Source organism: Dendrobium catenatum, unplaced genomic scaffold (genome assembly GCF_001605985.2).
Source record: "Dendrobium catenatum unplaced genomic scaffold, ASM160598v2 fragScaff_scaffold_1557, whole genome shotgun sequence".
In the NCBI taxonomy this organism is placed as follows: domain Eukaryota; kingdom Viridiplantae; phylum Streptophyta; class Magnoliopsida; order Asparagales; family Orchidaceae; genus Dendrobium; species Dendrobium catenatum.
In genome coordinates, this window is record NW_021320019.1 from 8,319,739 (window position 1) to 8,331,669 (window position 11,931).

At 31.8% G+C, this 11,931-nt stretch overlaps 1 protein-coding gene across 1 annotated transcript; it reads right to left on the reverse strand.

The window, feature by feature from the left end:
* Positions 1-10,104: 10,104 nt before the first annotated feature.
* Positions 10,105-11,100, reverse strand: LOC110113565 (heat shock 70 kDa protein 3-like). The gene has a single exon (XM_020846205.1). It carries the CDS (start codon positions 11,098-11,100, stop codon positions 10,105-10,107), a length of 996 nt encoding a protein of 331 aa, XP_020701864.1.
* Between the last annotated feature and the right edge of the window lie 831 nt (positions 11,101-11,931).

The following is an 11,931-nucleotide window of genomic DNA, read 5'->3' on the forward strand; positions in this document are numbered from 1 at the left end:
TAAATCAAAAACTCGTTATTCAAATTTCTTAACATACCTGATCTGATCCATCAACTTTGAATATTCTAGATAAAATGTTTGAGCTTCATGAAGCTTTTCTTCTAAAGAAGATTTATTGATCATCTGAGTTACTATACTAGAATCCTAATTAGTAGAAGAAATCACCTTCAACTATAATCCCTCCATATCTTATATTAAATACTCATAAAAAGTGAGTTTCATACATGATAATCTAGAAGAATTCCAGTTTGGAGTGTATGCCGCCACATTAGCCTTAAGAGGCTGATATTGAATAATCAGATCATAATCTTTAATTAACTCAAGCCACCTCCTTTATCTTAAATTTAGATCTTTTTGAGTGAATATGTACTTCAGAATTTGATGATCTAAGAAAATATTGCACCTGACATTGTATAAATAATGACGTCAAATCTTCAAAGCAAATACAACAACAGCCAACTCTAAATCATGTGTCAAATAGTTCTTTTCATATGGCTTCAACTGTCTTGAATCATAAGCTATCACTGTTGCAACCCATGACCCCGAGTTTGAGATTTTGATGATGCCAAATAATCTTGTCGTTTAGTAATTTCAATCACTCAACCATGCTGCATCAAAACATGTCCCAAACCTCTCAATGAAGCGTCACTAAATACCTGAAATCTTCTGTGTCAGAGGAAAGAGCCAAAATTGGAGCAGAAGTCAAACAATCATTTAATCTCTAAAACTAGCCTTACACTCTAGTGTCCAGATAAAAGCTATTTACTTATGATTCATTCTCAACAGAGGTAATAAAATCTGAGAAAACCCCTCACGAACTTCTTATAATACCCAGCCAAACCCAAGAAACTATGTATATCAGACATCGTAGTAGACTTTTTTCCAATTAGTGACTGCCTGAATTATTTGGAGACCAACAAAGATATCATCACCACTCACCATGTGTCCCATAAAAGAAATACTTCTCAGCCAGAACTCAGATTTGGAGAATTTTACATACAGCTGGTACTACCTCAAAGACAACAATATAGTTCTCAGATGTCTAGCGTGATTTTCCTTATAAGCAAAATATACCAAAATATCTTCTATAAACATAATCACAAACTGATTCACATAATATTTGAATTCTTTGTTCATCATATCCATACAGATACCTAGTGCATTGGTCACCCTAAATGGCATGATAAAAAACTCGTAGTGCCCGTACCAAGTACTAAAAGTTGTCTTTATTAAATTAGCCTCTCTCAAAAATATTAACCATATCACAAATCAATCTTTGAGAATATATAAGATCTAGCTAGTTAATCAAATAGAACATCAATCTGTAAAAGCGGATACTTATTCATGATAGTGACTTTATTTAACTCTCAGTCGTCAATATGCATACGTATTGTACCATCCTTTTTCTTCATAAATAGAATAGGTGCTCCCCGTGGAGAAACACTAGGGCGAATAAATCCCCTATAATCCACCTTCTGAAGATGAACCTTCACCTCCTGAAGCTCATTTTGTGCCATCTTATATGAAACTTTAGATATCGGGGTCGTACCTATAAATATGTCTATATGGATATAAGATGATTAACTCATCAAGTAATACATCTGAAAAATCTCGTACTAGTGGGATATCAAAAACAGAACTAGCATCTATACTTTTATCCCAAGCTAATGCCAGAAATACCATACAACCTTTCTTCCATAATTTTTTTTTCTTATAATATAGAGATCAAATATGATAAAACACCTCTAACTCTCTAGGATATACACTTCACTGCCCCTAAATAATATAACATGCTTCTTCAAGAAATCAATTCGAGTCCCATACTGACTCAATAAATTCATACACAAAATAATATCATATGAGGAAATGGGTAATAAAATCAAACTAGATTTTCACTTCCTATCAGAAATCTCAATATCACAGAAACAGAATCTACTAGCTATCATATTTTCTCTAACTGGCAAAATAATATAAGGAGAAACAATCAGTAAAACTCAAGCTAGGTGTAGTGAATCAAATGCTCAAAAAAAAAAAAAAAAAAAAAAAAAAAAATAACTAGCTCTAGAGTTGAATAAAACTCAATATGGATTCTCATAAATATAAACTTTACCCGTCACAACATCTGGAGCATCTCGAACCTCTTGCTGAGTCAAAGTGTATATACATGATTGAACTGGAGCTGGAGTAATAGACTTATTAAGCTCTCTTTGATTACTTTCATATAGTCTCCTTGCCACTAAACCTAAACAACCATCTCTACCAAATGATCCCCTAGAAAAAGTATGGAGAGGAACTACACTCATTCTCCCTGTCAGTTTGACAAAGCTCTCCAATTTGGACTCATAATGTTGGTTAAATCTTATATATGGACACTCACCATCTCTACCCGATGCCCTATTTGATCACATCAAAAGCACTGTCCAGTCATCATGTAGTAATGACCAGAATGATGTCTACCATAACTATGACATACAAGTGTCCCACTAATATAATCAGAATTGGCTACACTGCCACTACCAGAGCTTGTTGTAGATGCCGACTGTCCACCTATCCTAGAATCTCCAGTATAAATATGCTCTTCTTCCCAAAAAGTTACTACCATAAGTCTCACCACTAAATCTCTTTCTACTAGTAGTCGACCACTGATGAGTAGCCACCAAATCGTTCTCTATTAGACGAGCTCTCTCCATAAGCTCAGAGAATTAAAAAATGTGAAATGGCATAAGAGATTGTTTCAGACTATCCCGAAGCCCTCTAAGGAACCTGTACTTCTCTGCAGACGTGCTAACCAACTATGAAGTATATCTAACCAAAGTGGTAAAGTGGTGAACTCTTCCTCGTACTGTATAATTGTCCTGCTCCCCTAAACCAACCTCAAAAAAGTCTACTACATTTACGGTTGTATAGAAGGTGGCACAAACCAAGCTCTAAACACATCAGAGAACTCCTCCCAAGTAATCAGAGTAATCTCCCTTAAAATTTCTCCTCCTGCTGGCCCATTCACCAGTGTTCTGCTTTGCCATCCAATAAAAAAATGTCTAACGGTACTTTCCTCTCATGAGGATAATATGTACCATCAAAGGTCATTCCTATTCTCCTTAACCAATCCTCAACTACTCTGGGCTCAATAGTACCTTAAATATCAGAGGCTTCAATCAACAAAATATCTATAGATATCTATTTACCTCTTTAGATCTGACAACAGGAACTCTGCTTTATGGTTCACCCATTATCTAGGCTATCAAAGTAGCAAACTATGAAACTGTATTTTAAACAACATTCAAAGAATTATTATATATAGGAGCTACCTGAAAAGCACTCTAACCATATGTCATAGATGGGTCTAGTGAATCCATGATCATATAGAATATTCAACTGAACACACATGTACATAAAACAAAAATAATGAATAAATGAACAAACTTGAAACTGCCCCACTAGACTTATAGATCAATTTCTATAGCTCTATTTTATGATTCAATTCCAGAATTATTTCTTTTTAACCATAAAAGCTTATCATAACCCAACCTGAACAAGACAGGCCTTATCATATTGAGCAATAAAAGGAAAATCTCAAAATCTAGTTTTGGAATTATTTTAGATTTTTTGTTAATATTCATGAAAATAAACTACATACTACAGAGCTACTAAAATATTGAAATACTAAAAATAAATTCATTCATAAAATTTCTTTGATTTCTTCAAAATAAATATCCACATTATAGTAGATGGCTACATACAAGAGCTACAAAACTGAAAATTTAACTAGCCATGACTGTTGAAAAATCAAAATATATATGATCTCAGATCTGATCCTAAACTGCTAGTCCACAAAATCTTTCTCCTTCCAGGATCCTAAAATCCAGAAGTAAAATAACAGTGAGCTACAATAGCTCAGCAAGTCACATAAACTAATCTAAATTTTCAAATAATCTTTTATCAAATATTTTATTAAATATTTAAAAGTAGTTAAATATAATTTAAGTAAATCACTAAACAAGAAAATATAATAAATGCATAATAATTATTCTTTAATTTAAATAGTTGTATGAAATAAATAAATAAATTAAAATTCATATCACATAGTAGTTTAGATCATATTTTTCAGACCCAGATAGAATCTCAAAGGATTATGGCCCCTTATAACTCCCTTTTTATTTATGCTTATAGCACCAAAATATATCAAATTTCTCTATCTTAAATAGACTCTCAAAGGATTCTAACCCCTTATAACTCTTAGTAACTCTCTAATATAGACCGAATCTCAGAGGATTTTAGCACATTATGGCTCCCAACATATATAATTTACTCACATATATACATATATAATTACATTTAATAATTAAAGAGTAATTGAGCATATATCAAAATTTCACAGTGATGTATAATGGTAGACAACAGAAAATCCAACTAGGAAAAAAAGCACATTTTCATAAAATTTTCAAATTACTAGGGATTATGTAAAATGATGTTTTAAGACTACACCACTATTTTTTAACATGCTGATAATTTTTTATTTAATAAAAAACCCGCAAATTTAAAAACCCTATGCATAAAATTTTTAGAAAATATTCTAAATGAACATAATCATAATCTCTAGGATATATAGAATTTATACGATAAAAGTTTTACCTGTGTAAAGCCATCCGTATTTTTTGCTAACGGATACAAAATTTTAATCAAAATATTTACAAAAATTTGCACATTTTTTAAAATTGAGATGGACATAAAGTGACTTACCTCGAGGCAAATAAGTTTCTAAATTGGGCCCACAAACAAAAATGACACAAAGTTGCCCAAAAATCAAATTTCTTCTTTCTCTCACTTCTCTTTTTTGATAATCTCTAAGTCGTTCTCTGTTAATGCTTTGGAAAAGAAAATGAAATAGAATTTTTGAATAAAGAATCTAAGTGGAATTAGATAATATTAATAAAATATTAATTTTTGTGATTATTTAATATTAAAATATTAATTTAATTTAATTATTTTATATCTCAAAATTCAAAAATTACAAAAAAAATATTTAAAATTTAATTTATTTTATTTGGAATATTTTGGTGAAATCAGTTTGAAAAATGAATATCAGACGGTCCCAAAAATCCCACTTGTATCAATAGGTGTCAATTTCTTAAGAAATTTCAACAATGTCAAAAAATTATTAAAAAAATATGGAAGCTAAAACATAATATTATAAAAGATCTGTAGAAGTCTGTTTATGATTTGGTCATATTATGACTCCAGAAATAAATATTGACTTTTTAAGGTAAAAATTTCTTAAAAGAAAATTTTTAGGTTTTACAATTAAAGACTCCTTTACACTCCTTCCTTCTTTCCACACTATTAAAGACTCATAAATAGGTACGAAAGAGCAACTCTACAAGATGTATCTTCACACACACACACACTCACTCACTCTAGTCTCTCCCTAGTTACATCCTTATAACATGAACACCAGGCCTTCTATTTATAGTGTGGAAAGAAGGAAGGAGTGTAAATCATTATCATGTCGATTCACCACTCATCGCTTTAGTTCATCGATTAAACCATATCCAACAGTCTTATTAATAGTGCTAGGGTGATTTGGCATTACGAAGGTCAACTATGCACTATGGTGATCCCCATGTAGTGCCTCAATGCTAACCTCTAGCACTCATCCAAGACTTTGACTACTGCATAAATGGTCTGTTGACATTACGACACTAGGGAAATTTATAGTGGTGTGACTCTTGATCTGTGACACTACATCATTTAGTCAATTTTAAACTATTTCCAATGTTAAAAGATAAATTTAGTTTGGACTTTATAAAAAATATATGCAATTTAAAGAATCTAAAATTTTTAATTATTAATTTCACCTGAACTTTTAGATAAAGACCCTTATAAATCTTATGTTGACATATCAGAAAGTAGACCCTTATAACTCCCAAAACCTAGCTTATATTAGATATTTAAATATTTAGGCATTTATGACTCCCTGTGTGATGCCCCAAAGTCTAATTTGAAAGAATTATTTTTTTTATCTTTTAATAAATAATAACCAAAGCTATCTAATACCATCTATTAGTAATAAATAATAAAAATTGATTTCATAATTCAAAATATTATTGTACATATTTATATTCATTCACAAAATTATATAGACTGCTTAGGATCTACAATATCATCACATATATATCATGTTGTGAGTACAAAAGAATAATTAAAATAAAAAAATATAATTTGAAGAATCTTGACCAACTTTACACTCCTCCCCTATCCTAACCTGAAAATATTTAACCACATATAATGAGTTGAAATGCCTAGCAGGTCACCAAAACCTAAATTTTTAAAGAACAATAAAGTAGCAATACGCATGTCAACAGTCAAATTATAGTAGTGACATTCATATGATTATTGAATCAGCACAAAAACTGTAAAATTCATATGTAATAATAATATAATCTATAAACAATAAAATATTATAGTAAGGAAGCAATTAAAGCAGTAAACTAGTACAAATCTCAAATCTATAAAATAATTATCGTATTTATAATAAAAATTAATACATAAATTCGATAAAGTATAAAATCAAAACATTAATAAAGATTGTTAAAATTATGTCAATGCATTAAAATTATATAAGAGTGCACCCATATTATCTAGGTATTCTATATCACATACTTAGTATATAACATGCTTAGTATCAGTATCTAAATCAGTAAAAATAATAATCCAGTAGTAAGAGCAATAGAATAATACAATAAAAAAAAATTCATGTAGTAATAATAAATATGTATAATAATAAGAATAATGCCTCAAGAATATACATTTTATTAGTCACACTAAACAAGTAAGAAGTCCTGGCTATCACAGTATTTTAGTATTGTATCAGCATCAATAAATTACTAGTTTAGTAAACAGAGTCATCACTCTTTGTTAATCAGTATAATAATCATCTCCTTATAACTCTCAATCAGTGTATAACATGAATCAGTAAAAGATAACATGAAACTAAAGAACTTAAAGGAAAGCTCGTCAGCTCACCATCATGTACAGATCAATCAGCCTCTAACTAACGAATCAATTAATCTTTACTTTGCTTTACATACATTATTATATATCACATCATTATAACAGTAATCTCAAACACATGTCCATATTCATTTCTAATATATTATAGCAGATAATGCACAAGTTAGCTTAATTAAAAAAATATTAAAATGTCATAATGATAGACAATGAAAATCGTACTAAGCAAAAAATTCATATTTTTAGAATTTAACCAAATAATCAAATATTACATAAAATAATATTTTGAAATTTTAGTTGAACTAAATCATCATTTTTACATCAAAATAAATTTTTAAGTAGGCTAAAAATATTGTATTTTCGAAATCACCTGCTAAAAAATTCTCAAATAATAATTCAAAATATTCATAATATCAATCTCTATAATATACAAAAAATTACGTGATAAAAATTTTAGCTATACAAAATTATCGTTAGTTTTTTGTAACGAAAATTCAAATTTGAACAGAAAAATATTAAAAACATAAAATCTTTAAAATAAAAAATAGGGTAAAAATTTCTTACATGGAGACAAACAAATCTTACAACAGGTCCGACAGACAAAAATTGCTCGGTGACCTCTAAATTTGGATTTCTCCTTCTTCTCTCTTCCCCTTCTCTCTTAATTTCTCTAAAACCTCTTTATTAGCCAATTTTGTGATATTGAGAAGAAAAACAAAGTAATGGAATAAGATATTTTAATATATTATAACATAAATATTTAATTTAATCAAATTTTTTAATATAAAAATTATAAAAAATATTTGTGGATTAGGTTTGCAAAATGGATACCTAACGAGGTCACAAATTCTTCACTTGTCTTAATAGATGTCAATTTCTTAAGGATTTTTACCGATGCCCAAAAATTATGAAAAAATTTGTATACTTAAAATTCCACAATCACAATGCCTAGGCAAAGATGGTTTGTAATTTGAAATTATATGAACTCAATAAAAAAATTATTTACGTGGATTAAAAAACAAGTTATTACACCCTGTGCATATAGCACCAAAATCGCACATCTAGAACAAACCAGATCTCCACAAAACTGCAAATTTCAAGCCGATAAGCATATAAATCATTGCATTATAATAAAACATATATAAATAATCAATTTTAGAAGTTCAAAAAAAGTTTCAATGTTAGAAACCTAAACTATTTAGATAAGTTTATAATATTGCAAGATTACTAAAGATTATTCAGAACATTATTTTTAAAGTTTCAATTGCACCATGGCTTTATTTTTTTAGAATTATAAATATTTTCTAATTTATTAAAATCTCATTTTTTTTTTAATTTAAGTGGAGAAAATTTTTCAGAAAAATACCTAAATATTCATTACTGTTGTATTTATAACATATAGAAAGTTACATAATAAAAATTTTGTAGGTACAAAGATATCCTAGTTTTTTTCTTAAATGATTTATATTTTAAATTAGAAAACTCCTAAAATTCTTATATTTTTGAAAAAACTAAGATAGGTGAAATGCAATCTACCTTGATCCAAATAAAACTTCATGAACTGGGTTGATAGCAGAAAACAGCTCGAAGTTGCCTAAATCCAACTTTATCTTTATAAAATTTCTCCTTATCTCTCTCTAAATGAATTTCAGGTTTTGATAAAAATGAGAAAATAGCTTTGGATATTTTTATAAAAATTTGACCTAGCACTGCAGTGCTCAACCTTGCAGCGCCATAGCGCTCTCTAGGGTAGAGCATTGTGACAAAACACCCGAACACCCAACCTCAACACTGTAACATTAGCTTATTTTCGAGAAATCAGGTGGATAGCTCAATGCCACTGTGTTGCCAGCCCAATGTCACAACACACAAAATAAAAATTTCCATATTTTCATGTGCATGCAAAACTAGGACCCATTTAAGAATAGATTCAAGCACACTTACGCACAAAAACCACTCATAGATACATTCATAAGACATGAATGCAGAAATTCTACTCACTAGTTCGAGTTAGAAGAGGTGCAGCACCTGATGGATTCAACGGGTGTTACAATCAGTTATCGAGGTTCACAATTTTCTAAGCATTGCAAGTTATTACATGAAGTTTATTAGAGGCTTTTCAAAGATTGTAGTCCCTCTAACAAGATTTAACCAAAAGGTCATGCTATTTGAGTGGACACCATAGTGTAAATCAAGTATCGAGAAGTAGAAGAGATGTTTGGTGTCAACCCCAATGTTGATTATTCCGTGGGGTTCAGAAGGATTCTAGGTATTTAGTGATGCTTCTTTGAATGACTTGGGTTGAGTGTTGCTGAGAACGAAAAATATGGTGGCAAATGAAGCCACATGAGATAAATTTTACTTCCGCTAGCATTAGTCAAAAATCCTATATATACATAGATAACTTGTAAGTAAACCTATGAGATACCTAATTCAATTGAAATGTTAGAATTAAAAATCACGAGGTTTGATTCTTAAATTTACAATCTTAAAAAAAATCATATTCTCTTTTTATCATTAGTTCCTTAAGCTTTATCTATCATAAAGCTTTTTAAAAAGTTTTGAGTGACTTTTTTTTTCTTTTTGAAAACCAAAAAAAAAAAGTTTTGAGTGACTTGAATTGCAAGTTCAAACACATTAATATTCGTTAGGTCATCTCCAACCGAACGCTAAACGAGTGTATGGAATCGTTCCGTCGCTCCAACGGAACGTGAAAATTTCCGTCATTTAATCGCAGCTGAACAGTGCGACGCCAATATTGGCGTCGCGCTGTTCACTCGCGCCATTTTTTACTCTCAACCGGAAAAACGCGCGAAAGGGAGAGCGATCGTTACCTTCTCAAAAACACCTAAACTAGCGTTGGATTGGAGCATCACCGCGCCATTTTGCAGTTTTGCGTTACTTTGCCGTGAAAAACGAAGTTTTCGGTTGGAGATGCCCTTAGTCCTGAAATCCAAAATCATATAAGTGAAACAAAACTATCCAACCACTAGAACGAGATAGGCTATCATCAAAGATTTCCATAGCAATATCTTGTTATTATTGTAGACTGCTGCATTTTTCACGAGAACTTCAAAGAACAATGAAGGAGAAATCTCAAAGAGAGTAGAGCCCCAAATTTAAAGCCTGAAAACGAACCACAGGGATATTTAATGCATTGGAGACGATATCCATGCATTTCAAGGAACTCACTTCGATAAGATTTGCAGGGTCGATGCTACATCTGAACGTCTGCTCTTGAAAGAACTCTAGAAGAACACTTCGGACCGCCGGCATGTTACTGGAGGCCCCGGCGAGCACGACCTCATCCACGGTATCTCGCCTGACTCCGGCTTCCATCAAGCACCTCATGATTCCGCTGCGAAGATGGTTGAGATTCATCCGCACCAACCATTCCCGATCGATCGGTATTCTCGTCTCCCTGCCTAATCGCTCAAACGTAATCACCACGGTACGCGAGCCCAAACATAGGGCTTCCTTGGCGCGCTCGCATACATTTCGGATTTTATGGAGAGAATCGGCGTCACTGGTGAAGGCGTTTCCGAGCGTCATAGGAAGCACTGAAACCACGTGTTTGAAGAGTGGACAGCCCATGTCTGAAACAGAGGCCCTAATATTTAGACACGGATCTTCGGTGAGCAGAGAGATTTCAAGGATGTGACCTCCGAATTCGAATACGAGGACGGTTCTGCATCCCGGGGTGATAGATTCGTAATAGGAGGCGGCAAGAACCGACCTTTGGATGGAAAGGACAATGCGAGCTCCTGCGTCGTCGGCGGCGGCGGAGAGTTGTGAATGATACTGCACGGGGTTAATGTTGCTGGGGATGATGGCCATGAGGTTTGGGACCGGGCTGCCGAAGAGGCGTTCGATGCTGGCTATGCTGATCAGGAAAAATAAGGTGCGGATTTCGTGGGCAGAAAGGAATACTTCTTCGTTATTGCGATTGACGACCAAGAAGCGGGGAATGCCGTCGGGGCCAACATATTGCGGGATAGGGCAGGCGTGGCGGTACATCCAGGCTTTGCCGGCGGCGGAGTGGAGATGGACGAGGCAGTTGCCTGAACAGGAGATTTGAGAAGGATTTTCCATGGCGGGTTTCTTCTTGTCTTCTTGGCTTCTTTTCTTCTGAACTTTTGGCTTTACAAGAAGTGGAATTCCTGGTTTTTTAACTGGTGGTGTTGTTTTAGCGAGGGAATGCAACTTCGTTTGAGTTTGGAGCCATTTCTACGTTTATTTAATAGAATGGGGATTTATATTAACGGCACTAATTTTTTATCTATTAATTTATCTAATATTTATATTTTCATATTTAGTTATATATATTGATATGTAAAAAATATTACTAATACTAATACTAATACTAATACTAATATATATGTAAAACTCAAATCTTTAAAGGGAAATTTACATACATACCACTATATACCTGTTATTTTACATATTTAACACCTAATTTATTAATATTCCTCGGTGTTTACACTCCTCGAGTCACATCAATGCCCTTCAAGCCTACAAGATCCCATATGGGACTTCTTGTTTTTCTTTTTTCATCTTTGTAGGTTTTGCGAAGGTCAAAAGAGACATTACTGATAAAAATAATTGTTAACTTTTACTCCTAGATATGTAAATAGGTTAATTTTTAAGTCTCATGTATGTAAATAACCCTTTTATATTTTAATACATAAAAAATTGAAATTCTTTTTTAAATACGAGTAATGCTTGAATATTGAAATATATATTATTAAAGAATTAGAAAAAAATTATATCAATATGTTCTGATACAATTTACATCTTGATTGATTTGAAATCAGTTAAATTTATTTTGAAGTTGCTATGAAATAAATTCTTAATATGCACACTAATCTCAAATCCATCTTTGAACAATACCGTAATTTTTTTTTTTTTTTTTTTTTTGGGGGG

Excerpts from the sequence above, each read along its gene's own strand:
- LOC110113565 (XM_020846205.1), bottom strand. The coding sequence starts at position 11,100 with ATGGAAAATCCTTCTCAAATCTCCTGTTCAGGCAACTGCCTCGTCCAT.